Source organism: Cydia strobilella, chromosome 22 (genome assembly GCF_947568885.1).
Source record: "Cydia strobilella chromosome 22, ilCydStro3.1, whole genome shotgun sequence".
NCBI lineage: Eukaryota > Metazoa > Arthropoda > Insecta > Lepidoptera > Tortricidae > Cydia > Cydia strobilella.
Genome location: NC_086062.1, coordinates 10767243 through 10785335, shown reverse-complemented (window position 1 = coordinate 10785335; position 18093 = coordinate 10767243). Strand labels below are relative to the sequence as shown.

At 38.9% G+C, this 18093-nt stretch overlaps 2 protein-coding genes across 2 annotated transcripts in view; both read left to right on the top strand.

Annotated features, from left to right (window-relative positions):
• The window catches only part of LOC134751385 (fibrillin-1-like), a 29103-nt gene extending 27115 nt beyond the window's left edge, over positions 1 to 1988 (top strand). The window contains exon 28 of the mRNA XM_063686747.1: positions 542 to 1988. Within this exon, the coding sequence (XP_063542817.1) occupies positions 542 to 704 (163 nt within the window). The 3' untranslated portion in view covers positions 705 to 1988. The remainder of the gene's footprint in view (positions 1 to 541) is intronic.
• Positions 1989 to 2760: 772 nt separating this feature from the next.
• Positions 2761 to 17076, top strand: LOC134751613 (proton-coupled amino acid transporter-like protein pathetic). The gene is made up of 10 exons (XM_063687090.1): positions 2761 to 2806; positions 5492 to 5658; positions 5831 to 5961; positions 8434 to 8588; positions 9431 to 9547; positions 10290 to 10487; positions 11790 to 11895; positions 13330 to 13546; positions 14992 to 15070; positions 16890 to 17076. The coding sequence occupies exons 1-10, from the start codon at positions 2761 to 2763 to the stop codon at positions 17048 to 17050; spliced, it is 1377 nt and encodes a 458-aa protein (XP_063543160.1). The 3' UTR covers positions 17051 to 17076.
• The last annotated feature ends 1017 nt before the right edge of the window (positions 17077 to 18093 follow it).

Genomic DNA, 18093 nt, shown 5'->3' with positions numbered 1-18093 from the left:
TAACTGCAGCATCCGTCCACTTGCTGAGAAATGCGTCCAGGTACTCCCTCCATCTCTTAGGCCGACCATGTCAGCGTGTACATTGTGGCACCCACTCCGTGGCTAGTTTACACCTCTTGGTGCCTACGTCGTAAGCATTATCGAGAAATAATGTAAACGCTTGTGGGCTCCGTCTTCTTTTAATGGACAACTTTTACTGCATCTTATTCTTAGCACAACAGGGCACCAAGCACAAATTATACACAAGATGGCAGATTCTTTAACACACAAGATTGCGTGTGTTAATTTTAAGCGTGCGTGAATCTGCTTATTGGCGTGAAGTGTCAAGTTTAAGTTTTGCTCGCATACTACGATGTAGAACAAAATGTTGAAGCATGGCTTGTCTTTTTGCATTGACTAGGGAATGCAAACAAGTTTTTAATTGTAAAATAACCGGTTATTAATAAATTTCATACAAATAATAACCGGTTTGCATTCCTTAGCATTGACATTATTGGTGGGAATACAAAAAAAACTATTTTTTTTCCTTGTTTGATTACAGTTTGACGAAAACCGGGCACCAGGGTATGGTGTCGCTGGTCCGGCCGCTGCAAGGCCCGCAGAGCATCGAACTCGAACTGTCCATGGAACTGTACAGTGGCGACATCTTTGGAGGAATCGCTGTCGCCAAACTGTTCATCTTCGTATCCGAACACGAATTCTAGTCCTGGATTTCACTTTAATTTAACCCCTTTAGAAATTTTGACCAATAACTTTTTTAGAATGAGTTAAAGTCACTTACGCGTTATTGCTGTGGACATCATAAAATAATGAGATGGTCTTTTAATTGGCAATTTAAATTGAATTAATTAACAAACTTTTTGATCATCTTTTTGCGGTTTTCCAGAATTATTAAGACAATCGAGCGTTATTGTGAGGGCTCGAATTCACTTTCTCGGAAATGTATTGTGCTAAGAGTTAATTGGCTGTTATATAAAATCGTATGACAGCGACAACATAATAAATCACCATCAATACTATCATGCTGTCCCTGTTACACGATGTTATATAACATTTAACAACAATTTTCTCATAAATAGGCCTTATATTTTCAAACATTTTGGGTACTTCTTAATTATTTGTGTAATAAAAGCATTAAAAATGGTGCCCAAATCGTTACTTTTCATAATGTCGACAGGAACGTTTATTCCGAACGTTTATGATCTATTTGCCAGCCAAAAACCGAACATAAAGTTATACGTGGGACACAAGGAGTTACAAGTTTGTCAAAAATGAAATTTTTGATACATTAATTACACGGTTTGATTGCGAAAGTGCGGTTTCGCACTACGTCCGATCCGAACCCGTGAAAATATGTTTCAATAAAGAAATCGGATGACGGAGATCGGATCTAGTGCTTAAATTACCATATAAATAGTTCTACGGTTATTACGGACCATATTCGGATCGGATTCGGATCGGACGTAGTGCGAAACCGCTCTAAGACTACGCCCGAAATCTACCTGGGAATTCAAATCATTTCCCATTGATCACCTGGGTGATCTAATGAGATTCTCTTGGTGATCGTAATTTGAATCAACATCTTAATATTAAATATCGTAAGATGTTAATTCCGATTTTGTTTGTGAGAAAAAAAATCTGAAAGTTATCTAGACTCGTAAAAAATTAAATTCGTTATATAGTTGGTCAAGCAAATCTTATCAGTAGAAAAAGGCGCCAAATACAATTTTTCTATGGGACGATAACTCTGCGCCTACATTTTTAAAATTTTCCGCCTTTTTCTAGTGACAAGATTTGCTTGACCAGCTATATTTATGTACGTATTTTTTATGTACGTAAAATACATTTTTGTTTTGTCTCCGTGAGAATGAATATTTTTTGCTAGTTTATGAAAAATCAGTTTCACTTAGTTTTAAGCAATGTGTTTTTTAAGTGAAAGTATACGAATACTTTATTATATTTAGTAGAGAGGACAATAAATATTTTTCCATTAGACATTTGTTTTAGTTTCTAACGAGTTAGTCTAAGGTCTAAAGAGACTAGAGTTAGACCAAGAAAAGTCTGCGACGATTTTGATAGCACACGCAATGCCCGTGTTATGAACTTATGACGTATAAATAACACTTGCACTACGTGTGCTATCAAAATCCTTGCAAACTTATCTTGGTCTTACTCTAGCGTCTTTTGCGTCTGCGCAGCGACGCCATTTTCCATGCGCTGACTAGACGCAGACGCTCAAAAGACGTTAGTGTGGGGTGGTTTTTTAAGGGTTCCGTACCCAAAGGGTAAAAAACGGGACCCTATTACTAAGACTCCGCTGTCTGTCTGTCTGTCACAGGTCCCATTTGCACGAGAGCTAAAAACGTTTCGTGTGTGACGCACCCATAAGTAAGAGCAAGAAAGCGATATCTCTTCCTCGCTCTTACTTATGGGTGCGTTACACACGCAACGCTTTTTAAGCTCTCGTGCTTATGGGGCCTAAGTCCCATTCTGAAAACGTCCTGTTTTCAAAAAGTACCGCCGTCCATATTCTACCTTTTTAAAATAAGGTCAACATCAAGAAGAATAAGTCGTTCTGACAGACTTTTACTTTGAAAAACGAATATCACTACAAAATTTGTCATCTTGAATTATATTTTGATAACGATTTTGACCATTTTACAAGGTTTATTGACTGTTTATGAATAAAATATGGTAAGTGTCGGTATTTTTTGTGAATGTTAGAAAATGGTAATGTTTAAATTGTTTAATGTAAACAGAATGGTTGAAAGAATACTAACTAGAATAGGTGTGTTGATACTATCAGGTGAGTAGCACCCAACTGGTGAAGTGAAAGTTTTTAAATTAATTTTTAACAAGCAGAAACGTCTGCGATCGATGTTATTAAGCTTAGAATAAATTTGAAAGTGGAATAATTACTGCCTTGGGTGGGTTGAAAGTTTTTATTCTTCAATTTAGCCATATTACACTTATGAATGTCAGAAACTACCAGGTCACTGGTTCTAACCCTATATCAAAGCCCCGATAAGTTGTCGACACAAGAAACTTATACATAAAATCTTAATAATACGTAACGCGTTCATAAGAAGCACTTTCTTGACATGGCTGCTAAGAATGCCTTAAATCGTCGAGAGTAGTCGTGACATTGTGACCGCAGGTGCAAGAATCATATTAAAAAGCTTTTATTTCGGATTAATTACATCCATAGAATTACATATTATTTGAATTAAAATTAAAACAATTAAATTAAATTAACTTAAACTAAACATTTAAAAAAAAAAATACTTTTTAAAATCTGCACGTGGCGCGTGCGATTTCGCCCAGTGGCCATATATCGGGCTGTCATATGCCCCTGCGACCGCACTCAGGAGCCCGTTGGTGCTGCCGCGCGCACGGCGCATCAGGGACGCGACGCGTTTGCGCATAATGGCATGGAAATCATCCGTGTGTGCCTCCGCGATCATCCCAGAAGCACTGCAGTACCGCGGCAGCCCCATCAGCATCCTGAACGCGTTATTGTAGAGGACGCGCAGCGCACTATAAGCTTTCTTCGTGCAGTTGATCCACAGGCTGCAAGTGTAAAAATTTTGGCAATATGATCTGAACAAGATTAACTTAACACTTGTTGTGCATTTTGCAAACCTGCGGATCAACATGTTGCTTCTCACTGATAGTGCCCTGCGCTCCCTCTCCACGTCCACGTCATCATTTTGAGACGCAGTGACACAATGCCCCAGGTACTTAAACTGTCATTATATATCTTCTAATGAATGAATTAACCAACTTTAGTCCACTACTGCCATTTTTCCCGGTAAGGGCATTGATTTGGGTGAGAGCACAGATGTTCCTGAGTCATGGGTGTTTTCTATAATGTATTTATATATATGCTTCCTGTGCATGAGGAACCTTTGGATCAGAGAAGAATGCTATATGTGTAAAAGGGACAGTTACATGACCCTTCTCTGATGGAAAGCCACATATGTCTGCTAATTTTTCTCGTATTGTTCTTCAGGTAGGACAAGGCGGTGGAGGATGGATATTTCGTAAGTATTTAAGTATATTTTATGCTCTTAACGATTTAACTACACTGACTAACTACATTGACTAACTACACTGACTAACTAAACTGACTAACTAACTACATTGATCTAACTACATTGACTTTTTATTTTTTCAAGCTTTCATTTAACTTGTAATGATTATAATATGATTGTTCGGATCAAATCTAAGCTAAATTAGACCCATTTGTCATTATTCTGCTTTAAACTTCACATACTTGTGTAAGATAGGTGACAATCCAATACCTTCAAGCTGATCTGATGGACACAGGAGGTTACCATGGGAACTCTATGATAAAACAACGCAAACTAATTGTGTTTGGGTTTGTTAGTATTGTCTCGACGAGTATTAGTTGCATGTTGAAAGAAAAGTACAGTCAGCGATTAAAGCTTGTATCAAAAATGAAATTTTTGTCAAAAACCTAAAAAAAAATGGTTTATTTGCCAAAAAGTGTACAAGTTTCTCTTTCACTGCCACACTAGGCTATGCCTGTCTCGTGGAGTCAGATTGAAAACATTACTAATTTGAGTTTCATCCTGCGTTGAAGTTTTGGTTTTCTAATATGTATTTACTACTAAAAATATTTTTAATATTAATAACAGTCTTTTAACAAGAACAATCACAATTTAGGAAGAAAAAAAGTTTACATCAATTTATATTTTTACCTATTGTAGACAGCAATTAATAATGTAATTATTATTTATTGTTTTATTTATTTATTATTATTTTATTATTTCAGGGAACGATGAACGGTACTCGGGGAATAAGAGTCGTTTCAAAATCATGGCACGGTCTTTAGCCGACGAGGACTCGTACGATGTGAGACCGTTGAGGAAAGGAGTACGGAGCGGGTATGTATCATCTTAAGAGGGTAAACAAAGTGGTAAAATGTGCCCCCCCCCTGTAACTTCTAAAATAAGAGAATGATAAAACTAAAAAAAAATATAATGTATATATATTTTTATCCATTTTTGTTTTATTTTTCCATTCTTGTTTTATTTTTGTTAAAATGAAAGAGTATTGTTGTAACATTGTTTTGACAACTTGGAATTTATATTTCTAGTTTAATTTAGTATTTATATAAGTCACATGGTTTTCATACTATTTTTTAGGAAACTGTAGGTCTATAGGTCTATTACCCTATATTGTTACAACTTATTAATATAAGAGACTGTTTGTTTCTAAATAAATTAAATTAAATTAAATTAAATTAAATTAAATTAAATATATGATATACACCATGCAAACTTTCACCGAAAATTGGTTTGAACGAGATCTAGTAAGTAGTTTTTTTTTAATACGTCATAAATCGTAAACCGCAATTTACCTTTCATTCAATCAACTGGAACATAAAAATAAAAAGTACGGAACCCTCGAAACTTTGTTTTGACAAACTGAACACTTATGGGATCACTTCGGTCTTGCAAATCAGTTAAATGCGTTTTTTTTTACAGGTTGTTGTTTTCTATAATGAACCTGGCCAAAGGGGCGCTTGGTGGAGGCGTGCTGGCCGGCCACGTGGCGTACATGACGGCCGGCTACTTCCCCGCACTCATCCTCAACATGGTCTATGGCGTCTACATGTGTTTCAACTTTTACGTGAGTTCAACATTTTTTGTAGAAATCGGCCACACTGTTGACTGCCCATCGTTGGACCTTATCACATATATGCGATAGACTGTTATGCATGTTATGAATGGCGTAAGCGCCATAGACAATACCCTTTCGGTCCCTTTTTATAGAAAATACCACATTTATCAATTTATTTCAGATTTTAGTGATGTCCGCACAAAGACTGTGTCGCCGATGTCACGTGGCTTCCATGACGTATCCCGACGTTGGGGAGGCTGCGTTCGCTCTGTTCCCCAATCCCAAGGTTGCAAGATGGTCAACTTGCTACAGGTTAGTGTGAAATAATTTTCGTTATCTGCCTCTCTACCACTCTTGCTATTCGACACTACGCTGCCCCAATATTACGTTCTATGTTTAAATTTTATCGAACTGAAATTTGAACTTTGTCATAGTGACATTAAGTCGAATTTCAACTATCTTGAAAATGTAATATAGAACCTTGTAATATTGGGGCAGCGACTAGCATACATGCTAATTCGAACGTGCACTGACATACAACCGATTTTTTTTTATTATGAAGGAGGCAACCGAGCAGACAAATCGCCTCTTGTCTCTGTCATCCCTATGACAGTTCAAAAGTGCCAAATGTTCAAAATGAGTTCTCATTTATCGACTTCAGATACACATAATTATATCGATACAACATGTAGTATTTTCTATAAAAAGGTACCTTATTGTCGATGGCGCTTACGCCATTATTAACGATGCTCCAATATAAATACAATGCCGCGCGACGCTGTGCGGCGTAAGCGCCATCGACTATAAGATCTAGACTATAACATCATACAGAACACAAAATATTAAAAAGTTATAATATTTAATGGATATTTGATTGTATTTAAAAGAAGTTATTTAAGCAGAATAGATAATATGGAAAAAAGGTGACTAATTATTTCTTTTATAAAGAAACTAATTTGGGAAACGCACAGTTGAGGACTTTTTTGGAGTGGGAAATGCATTTAGGCACCGTCCCCCCGGCCGCGGGAAGGCCATTGATGGGGGGGTGTGTGGGACTCGCCGCTCCTGTCCCCTCTCGGCGAGAGGGGAGGGAGAACCTGGCCCTACCCACTAATCCCACTCCGGCGTTTCACCCTCTTTGCCGTTTGCGAGAGCGCCATGGGATCGAGTACACTTCACTCCACCATACAGTTGAGGACTGTCAACCATCTAAGTGGTGAAGTTGGAAATGTTGTCGCGTTGAACGATGGCGGGAAGAGGCGACAGGGATCAATCCGAAAAGCCGGCCTAGCCAAGGTGACAATCGCTATCGCTTCGACAACGAAACGCTTTGTGTCTCTCTATCACTCTTCCATAATTAGTGCGACAGTGACAGTTGCGTTTCGATCGCTATGGAGCGTTAGCGATTGGTGTGTTCGCTACGCGGCCAGTTCCTCGGAGCACTCCCCGTAATACATACAATAGAAAATGCAGGAGGCTACGTCTCTACGCAGCGACAAGGAGTCAAACCAATTTGAATTACGCTGGCGTGTAATGCAATCATAATTAATGGTATATAAGATATACTGGAATATAATGCAATTTATATTATAATGATATTGGAAAGAGCTTGTTGCTAGGCCTACTTGATGAAAGCATAATTTCAAGTGTGAAATTTGGATTTTTGGAATTATAATTCAGTTTAAAAATTGCAGTCATTCGCGCGGCCGTCGTGCTCGCACCAATACTTGTGCGGACAAGTCTAAGCGAAATGAATGTGTTAATGACTACGAGTACCTATCTGGCCTCGTAGACAACATGCCAATCGCTAACGCTCCGTAGCGATCGAAACGCAACTGTTACTGTCGCACTAATATGGAAGAGTGATAGAGAGACACAAAGCGATTCGATGGCGAAGCGTAAGCGATCGTCACCTTGGCTAGGCCGCCTGATATGATTCCAACATCATTCTAAAATCGGTTTCATGTCAGTGCACGTTCGAATTGGCCTGATAGTTTTAACCAATATAATTTTAAATTATACTGTACTAAGCTAGGATATCCAATACAGAAGAGTCCTTGAAGTGCGATCAGGCCGCGTAGCCAACACGACAATCGCTAACGCTCCGTAGCGATCGAAACGCAACTGTTACTGTCACACTAATATGGAAGAGTGATAGAGAGACACAAAGCGATTCGATGGCGAAGCGTAAGCGATCGTCACCTTGGCTAGGCCGGCAGGCCGCGTAGCCAACACACCAATCGCTAACACTCCGTAGCGATCGAAACGCAACTGTCACTGTCGCACCAATATGGAAGAGTGATAGAGAGACACAAAGCGTTTCGTTGTCGAAGCGAAAGCGATTGTCACCTTGGCTAGGCCGGCAGGCCGCGTAGCCAACACACCAATCGCGAACACTCCGTAGCGATCGAAACGCAACTGTCACTGTCGCACCAATATGGAAGAGTGATAGAGAGACACAAAGCGTTTCGTTGTCGTAGCGATAGCGATTGTCACCTCGGCTAGGCCGGCAGGTCCTTTTTATCTGAAACTCCAACAGAAATTCTGATAGAAAGGTCCATAATGCACATGAAGCAAAAGGACCCTTCTCTGATGGAAAGCCACATATGGAGTCAGGTGCTTATGCTTAACCTTTTCGCCGCCACGTTAATTAAGTAAATGGTACGTAAACAACCCGTACCTATATCATATCAAGTCGTGCGTGTGGCGAACGAAATGTAGGTAGGTACTGACTTTATATCAAGTCAATGGCGGCGAAAGTTAAAAAAAAACTTATTGTTGTAGAAAATGGATCGACGTCATAACATGTTTGAACCTGTTCGGCTCTTGTGCGGCGTATCAGCTGATGGTGGCCAAAACTATTAAACAATTGGCAGAAAACACTCAGGAGAGCATTATAGAGGGTCGACATGGTTCGTATTTTGGGCGATTCTCTGTAAGCCCGTAAACGGCTGTCCTAGACATTTTTTCAGAAAAAAAATATTATTTTCGAAATTAAAAAAGTACAGAACATTTTCTACTTTATATTTTAATTCAAAGAAAATAAGTTTAATAGTAGTTTATGTGACTGGTACATAATGAAAGGCATTAAAATACGAGTGTGGGTTTATGAAACGAATGAAATGAGTTTCATAATAGGATCACTCAAGTATTTTAATGTCAATTATGTACAGTTACATACACTGCTTTATCTACATCAATATCATACGCTTCAACAAAACAAAGTAATTAAATTTTATACTTACAAACTAATTAAACGTCAAATGGCGGTAATGCAAACTTTTTCACGCATGCCACGCATCCGTTGTCTTTTTTTTTAAATTCAGAGACAAAATAAATTACCTATGTTCAGCATAGTTCGATTAAATCGAATTAACATACATACCGGTCAATTCGAACAACGTGATAATTACTAGATACGAGAACAATACGAGATCTAATAGATACGTTATAGTTTAGTTCTCAACTAGTTATCTTTTGCAGTTCGATTCGAGAAACCAATTGTCATTTCACGATACAATTAATTCGACGTTTTGGGATATCCATTAGATATCCATTGGATGTCTAAGTAATATCTTAAGCAAATCTTAAAGATATCGTTCAACAGGACCAAATGTCATCTAAATCGGTTCAGCGGTTTAAGCGTGAAGAGGGAACACACAGACAGACAGACAGACGGACTTTCGCATTTATAATATTAGTATGGATTAGGTATATAATTGAATATGTGTTAAACTTGTATGGTTTTAATATTTATAATTATTCTTATTGTTGTTTTCAGGGTTACCGAATTTGCGACTTTATATTGCTTTTATGATCGTCCCATTCATCATCATCTGTTTAATTACTGAAATTAAATACTTGGCGCCATTTTCGATTGGTGCAAACTTTGTTATAGGTTAGTAAAAAATATTTTTTACTCTTGTATTTATTACTTGTGTCGCTTAACTTCAAACTCGGGGAAATCCATTCGACCCGCTCAGCAAATATCTACCCTATTACCTTTTCTTAAGCTGGCCATACACACTAGGGTATGCCTGCGCAGTTTTGCCAACTGCACAGGTAAATCTTAGCGTATGTGGCATTCTACTGCGCAGTTTTCTAGCCAGTGTCTGTGCAGTTGAACTGCGCAGGCGTACGCTAGTGTGTATGGCCAGCTTAAATACCAAAGCGCATAATTTGACAGATGGATTTACACGTGAAGTGAGAACTTCGAAAGCGGGGTATTAAGTAAACCAGATGCCTTGGTAAGCGTTGCAATATCCCTAAAGTGCTGCTAAAGTATGAAACAGTGCTTCTAGTTTTATAGATATTTGCCAATTTTCAAAATTATCCCGCTTTCGAAGGTATATTGGTGCCAAACATGGCAGAAGTTAGACGTCGAGGTTGTTTGGGCACTTGCGTCTGGTTTGACATAAGTACAGCGACACTAAATACGCGCCAAAAAGTATAAATAGGTACGTCGCAAGCGCTTGCCGCAAGCGGCTCTCTATGATCTCTGTTCACACTGGTCCGGCTCTTCAGCGTCTTGCTTTAGACTAGCAAGAACTTGCATGCAATTTACGTTACAATGCCGACTATCTATAGCAGAAACTGTCCCCCTTGGTATCAAGACTTGAAATCAAAATTGAAATTTTCAGCGATAGCGATAATCATGACCATCTCCTACGCACTACAATACAACCCGAAATTCGAGAATATGGTGGTGGCGAATAGTTTTCTGGACGTGATCAAATACACCGGCATGGCCGTGTTCAGTATGTCGTGCGCGGGAGTCGTCATACCCGTGGAAAACAACATGAAAGATCCTAAGAAGTTTCCTATTGTGTTAGGGTGCGGTAAGTTTTACCACTCACGATGGATGGATGTATACGCAGAGCCGATGCTGATGCCCTTGTCCGTGTCATGGGACGCACGCAGAGGCATCACTTGAGTGAAAGCTATGGACTATACACACACACACACACACACACACACACGAACGTTTGCGAGAAAATACGATGGAACACAATTATGCACTGCATGTGTACTGCCGGTAGGCCTCCAATGAGATGGAGCGACGACCTGGTGAAGGTCGTGGGAATTTGGTGGATGCGAGCGGCACAGGATAGGTCTATATCCAGCAGTGGACGTCTATCGGCTGACATGATGATGATGATTATGTGTACTGAGCTATGAGATATACTTAGAACCGGACGTCTGCCTAATAAAATTATATGCAATGTTATTTCCGGCAGACGGCGGCTTGTCCCGGTGTGGAGGCGGAGAGTAGAATATGTGTCGCTAGACTTTAAACATGTAGCCAACTCGCCACTTATGTTTCCACACTTACCCTCGAGACTGCAGCTCTCGCGTATTCACTGTGGCAAGCCAGAAAGACCTCTCGGGCGACAGAACTCCCCAGGAGCACTTGGGTACACGTCGGTACCAACCCCCCCCCCCCCCCCCATGACCCCACGAGGTCACTAAGTCACTAAGTACTCCCCAGCAACTCGTTACAAAGCTACCCTGCGTATTATTAAATGAATAAATCTCGACCGACGACGGACGATGGACGACCGGTCTAGAGTAGTGATTAGTGACTATGAAGCCGATGGTCCCGGGTTCGAATCCTGGTAAGGGCATTTATTTGTGTAATGAGTTGATGACACATGTTTAAATTGTTCCTGTCATGGTTGTTTTCTATGTATTTTATGTATTATACATATTGACGACCGGTCTGGCCTAGTGGGTAGAGTGGCCCTGCCTGTGAAGCCGATGGTCCCGTGTTCGAATCCTGGTAAGGGCATGTGTGATGAGCACAAATATTTGTTCCTGAGTCATGGGTATTTTCTATGTATTTATGTGTTTGTATATTATATATATCGTTGTCTGAGTACCCATAACACAAGCCTTCTTGAGCTTACTGTGGGACTTAGTCAATCTGTGTAAGAATGTCTTATAATATTTAATTCTTTTATATTTATCGTTGTCTGAGTACCCACAACACAAGCTTTCTTGAGCTTACCTTGGCGCTTAGTAAATTTGTGTAAAAATAAAAATGTCCTATAATATTTATTTATTTATAATTAAAACAAAATTAACCTATGTTTACAAATAAATAAATTTTGATTTTGATTTTGATTTTGATCATTTTGCAGGCTACATTTTCATCATAGGCTGTGTGTTCTTCTGTTCATTTTTCGGATATGTCGCGTTTTTGGACAAGTGTGAGTCGCCGATAACAATGAATTTTCCTTTGACAACGTAAGTATTTCACATTTATCTAAATAAGAAAGTTAAAAGGCATACTTTGTACAGTCGTCTTATATCATTTCTTAAATGTACTTAATCACAAACTATTAACTTTAAATGTGGTATTTTCTATAAAAAGGGACCTTATTGTCGATGGCGCTTACGCCATTATTAACGATGCTCCGATATAAATACAATGCCGCGTGGCGCTCCGCGGCGTAAGCGCCATTGACAGTAAGGTCCCTTTTCATAGAAAATGCCCCAAATAGAAATTAAGAATTTTTTTACAGAAAAAAAAATATATATATTTAATCCTGTTTCAAAATAATCATCATGTGCAAGTGATGTGCATTAAACAGACAAGAAGTTGTGTTGTAATACATTTCATTTCATTTATTTCACATTAAGTCATGTTCATTACAGAAGATGTTAGTATGTAGAATGTAGTCAGTACATGACACCCGGGTAGGGCGCATAATGTTAGTACTTATGAGGTATCTAATTACCTACTTATACGTATATTATACCTATTCTAGTATTTCTAGTGCTCATACCAATTATAATGCTTTCTTTCATGTCAACAATTGTTTTTCTAAATGTCGCTATCAACGTGTCATTTGATTTATCAACGTGAAGCGGCCAGTTAAGTGTTAGGTAAAAGAGGTTCTAGAATCTGTTTAATGAGGTCTCGTTTAATTATCTCATTAACAGGTTGTTTTTACGTACCTGGTGGTTTTCAGAAAATATGGTACCGTTTACTTTTTTTCGAAAAACCATCAACTTTTGGGTATTTAGATTCAGAATCACGAGTACTATTGAATGAGACAAAGAAACAAAGTTTCCCCAGTTTTTCATACAAATTTTGGGTGTCAGTTTTGTCACCCAAAATTGTCCATACAAAATGTATGTGAAAATACGTTACAAAACTGAAAATTTTTTGGGGACATTTTTTTCTTTTCAAATCGATAGTCCTCGTGATTTTGAGTAGAAATAAGCTAAAAGTTGATGGATTTTCGAAAAAAAGTAAATGCTACACTTTTAAGTAAAAATGCCCACACAAATTTATTTTCAATTTTCTTAAACAAAAAAAAAACATTAAACTTATAAATCTTATATCTGGTTCATACTCCAGGAGCCGAGTACAGTACTAACAGCTGTAAAAATATTGGTGACTTTTTTATTAGCACTTTAAAGTTCTCGTATCGTAGGGTATCGTTGTTTGAGTACCCAAGCCTTTTTGAGCTTACTGTGGGGCTTAATCTGTGTATCTCTGTGTGTGTGTGTGTCCAGCATTTATTTATTTCCCCGTCACGGCCGTCGTGAAAGCTGCTCGCACTGTTAGTGCTTAAGAAAGGAGACCTTGGCTCTCCGAAACATGTCGCGCCTCAAAATCACGTGAGTCTAAACCGTAATAATTATTTTAATTTATTAATTTGTTCATTTCAGGGGACCAAAAGTTCTTAAAGGTCTCATCGCAGTCATGATCTACGTGACGCACGCGGTGAACTTTTTTATGCCGTTCAACTGCGTTTACTTCTATCTGAAACCTAAGTTTAAGCCTGAGAATCAATACAAGATGGAGCTAGTGTTCAGGGCGCTCATAGTGATTATTATCTCCTTGGTCGCTATTGCGTTCCCCAGTGTTGATGCCTTGATGGGATTTGTAAGTAATACGGAGTGTAATAATCGAATTTAAACTTTCGCAGAGGGGTTCACTCACGGTACGATTAATCGCTTCGATCTAACGTGACTATCGTGACGATCGGTCGTTTCGAAAATGCCAGTCAACACACGGACGAATTGGTCGTTACTATCGATAGTAGGGATGCATCGCTCATACACGGAGCAATCGGTCGTTACGATCGATGCACGATCGAGGAATGCAATGCGTGCGGCGCCTGCGACAAAAATCAAATCGTTGATTGCAAATAGCCATATAATGTCGATTCATCGTTACCATAATTATTTATGATTGCACTAGTTTTTGTTGAGATCTCCGATATCGTCTTCGATTAAGTAAATCGTTAACGTTATTAACATATACAATAAATCCGTCGTTTTGATCGGTCTCGTACCATGAGTGAACCCCTACTAACTTAAGCAACTAATACCCATAAAGACAACCTCCCATTATCTCATCACGCGCCAAGTGCGCGGCAGTACGCGGCGCGCGGCCATCGTGAACGCTACTCACGCACTATGTGTGCTTAAAAATGGAGACCAAGGCTCTCCGGAACATGTCGCGTGAGTGACTAAAATTACGAGAGCTAAACCGTATTATTGGCTTGACGGAGTGTAATGTTTAGGTGATACGCGGATGTACTCGATTATGTACTGTGAGCAACCCGTATATCGCAAAAAAAGATCATGTGATCCATACTAAACTTAAATACGAATTGTATGGACAAGGATTTTTTTTGTGATTTCAGTTTAAAAAAAGTTGATAATTTCAATGAAAACGATCGCCAAGGAAATCTACCGAATGACGGTTCCATCTTAACGGCACCTTAATCGTTTTTAGGGTTCCGTACCTAAATGGTAAAAAGTAAAATCGGGACCCTATTATTACTAAGACTCCACTGTTCGTCTGTCTCTCACCAGGCTGTATCTCATGAACCGTGATAGCTAGACGGTTGAAATTTTCACAGATGATGTATTTCTGTTGCCGCTATAACAACAAATACTAAAAACAGAATGAAATCAATATTTAAGTGGGACTCCCATAACAAACGTGATTTTTTTGCCGTTTTTTTGCGCAATGGTACGGAACCCTTCGTGCGCGAGCCCGACTCGCACTTGGCCGGTTTTTTTATTTATTTTTTGAGTAAATGTGTTATTTTCTATAAAAAGGGACCTCATTGTCGATGTCGCTTACGCCATTATAAACGATGCTCCGATATAAATACCAGTCCGCGCGACGCTGTGCGGCGTAAGCGCCATCGACAATAAAGTCCTTTTTCTAAGAACAAATTAAACTATTTTCTATGAAAATATTTCATAGAAATAGGTCATTAGGTTAGGTTGGTCATTTTTTCCTTCGTATATGACATTTATTTCAGTTTAAAGTCCTTTTTCATAGAAAATGCTCCAAATAAAATCTTTTTGCAGCTGGGCTGTTTCTGCCTCTCCAACATGGCTTTCATCTGTCCGAACACAATTTACGTATTGGTGCACTACGAGCGACCAGGTAATAATACAATGCAGTCCCCATAACCCATCAGATCGTCTTGTCTTACACTACAAATACAGGGAAAATCGGCTCTAAAAAAAAATTGTAAGGAACCCTTGATGGGCGAGTCCGACTCGCACTTGTCCGGTTTTTAACCGACTTCAAGATTTCAAAGGAGGAGGTTCTCAATTCGGTTGTATGTTTTTTTTTTTTTTTTTTTTTTTTTTTTTTTTTTTTTTTTTTTTTTTTTTTTTTTTTTTTTTTAATGTTACTCCATCATTTCTGGACCGATTTTGAAAATTCTTTTTTTGATTGTAAGTATATACATACAGATTGGTCCCGTTTTTGTCAAAAAGCAGTTCTGATGATGGGATCCATGAGGAATCGAGGGAACTCCTCAAATGTTAAAGGCATACATATAGTGATTTTAGTATTTTCATCAACAAATCAAGCACTTACATTTAAAAAGTGACATTTGATGAAGTGGAACTGCTGATGATGATCAGAACGGAACTCTTCAATGACGCATAGTTCACGTTTGGCGATTTGTCCTCTTCGTTATGCTTGTTAAGCAAGTTAGGTTTTCAAGAAACATTTTTGTCAAGCTCGAGTTCTGATGATGGGATCCATGAGGAATCGAGGGAACTCCTCAAATATGAAAGGCATACATATAGTGATTTTTGTATTTTTATAAACAAATCCAGCACTTCCATTTTAAAAAGTGACATTTGATGAAGTGGAACTGCTGATGATGATCAGAACGGAACTCTTCAATGACGCATAGTTCACGTTTGGCGATTTGTCCTCTTCGTTATGTTTGTAAAGCAAGTTAGGTTTTCAAGAAACATTTTTGTCAAGCTCGAGTTCTGATGATGGGATCCATGAGGAATCGAGGGAACTCCTCAAATGTGAAAGGCATACATATAGCGATTTTTGTATTTTTATCAACAAATCCAGCATTTCCATTTTAAAAAGTGACATTTGATGAAGTGGAACTGCTGATGATGATCAGAATGGAACTCTTTAATGACGCATAGTTTACGTTTGGCGATTTGTCCAATTCTTTATGTTTGTTAAGCAACTTAAGTTTTTAAGACATATTTTTGTCAAGCTCGAGTTCTGATGAGGAGACCCACGAGGAACCGAGGGAACTCCTCAAATGTGAAAGGCATACATATAGTGATTTTTGTATTTTCATCAACAAATCCAGCATTTACATTTAAAAAAGTGACATTTGATGAAGTGGAACTGCTGATGATGATCAGAATGGAACTATTCAATGACACATAGTTCACGTTTGGCGATTTGTTCTCTTCCTTATGGACCCAAACCCAAACTTGGACCCGGACTCGGACCCGGACCCGGGTCTGAACATGGACCCCAACTCGGACCCGGACCCGGACCGAACTCTGACCCAAACCTGGACCCGGACAGCCGGACACGGACCCGGACTCGGATCCGGACCCAGACCCGGACCCGGAAATGCTACTAGAAAAGTGGGTTAGGTGGGTGGTTGGGGTATTTTTGAACTGCGATTCTCACAGAACAGAACTGCTATCAGAAAAGTAGGTTAGGTTAGGTTAGGTTAGAGATGTGACCCTTACAGAAACGAAATGCTACCAGAAAAGTAGGTTAGGTTAGGTTAGAACTGCGACCCTTACAAAAACGAAATGCTACTAGAAAAGTGGGTCGGTTTACCTCCTTTTCTACATAATTAGGCAAAAGATGCTGTCTTTTTCATTTCATTGTCCGGAATCTAAGAATGCTTTCAGCGGCATCCCGCATTGAAGTCGGTTTTTTTTCTTAAAAATTATTTATTGTTTATTCGCTTCTCCAGGTAAGAACAGGAAGTTCATGATCTGGCGCGCCGTTCTCCTATCGCTGTTCGGAGTGTTCATCCTCTTCTGCGGCTCGTTCGTCAGCGGCAAGGATCTCATATTCACGCTGTTCAAGAAGAAACAAGAAGACGCGACAACACCAGCTCCTGATGGCCGTTAAGCCGCCGCCGTCGGACTGGATCCCATTTTATAAAGCTGTGCCATTTGGTTTAGAATTGTATACTTAACCGAATTTAAACTATTGTGAGACATATCAACTTAGCTAACTTAGCGGTTTCACTCACGTATTTTTAGTCACTCGCGCGACATGTTTCGGAGAGCCTAGGTCTCCATTTTCAAGCACTAACAGCTACAGGATTATATGTATATTATACATTATATGTACACACACTTGTAATATTGTAACTTGTGTTTTATAAAATGTGGATCAGTCTTGGATAATATCGGTAAATTTTTTCGTAAGTCATATTTGACGTAAAACCTTTTAAAAAGATGACTGTATTAGTGGAATGTAGTGCTTTGATCGAATTTGATAACTGTCAAGTATATTAGAGTGCAATCTAATTTGCCGTCGGACTTGACATCTCTTCTCCAAATGAATCCGTCTTTAACCGGCTAATTAGTTTAACCGGTTAATTTTATGTTCTTAAATACGTGAAATCGAAATAAACCGGTACCTACTCAACGGGCAACGAATATTGTTACTAATTGTCAACTAAGCTTGATAAATTTTACTCGTAGGTACGATTTATTTTTTATTGAAATTTTATTTTGTATTATTTGCAAAACTGACGTACACAGTTACATATACGTCAGTTTTGTAACTGTTTGGTTCTGTTACATTTTTATTTATTTTGTCTTTACCAATAGTAGGTTTTTATGATTATTTTTATGAATAAAATACTAAAAAAGATTTACTTGCGTTTAAATGTCATTCCCTCCGTGTTTCCAACAATGATCAGCTTGATGCACACGGAGGGCAAACGAGGCCGGGGACGGTCTCCAACTAGAATAGATGGAGCGATCAAGTAAAAGGGGCCCCATCCTCAACCAGCTTTTGCTCGGTCGTCAGAGACGCGATGGACAGGCACCGATGGAGGCAGATTACAAGAACCAGGTGTGGAGCATCCACATCCACTGATGACCACGATCCTCAGTCATGAGGGAGCGACCACAGAGAGAGAGAGAGAAATTTCATTCAAC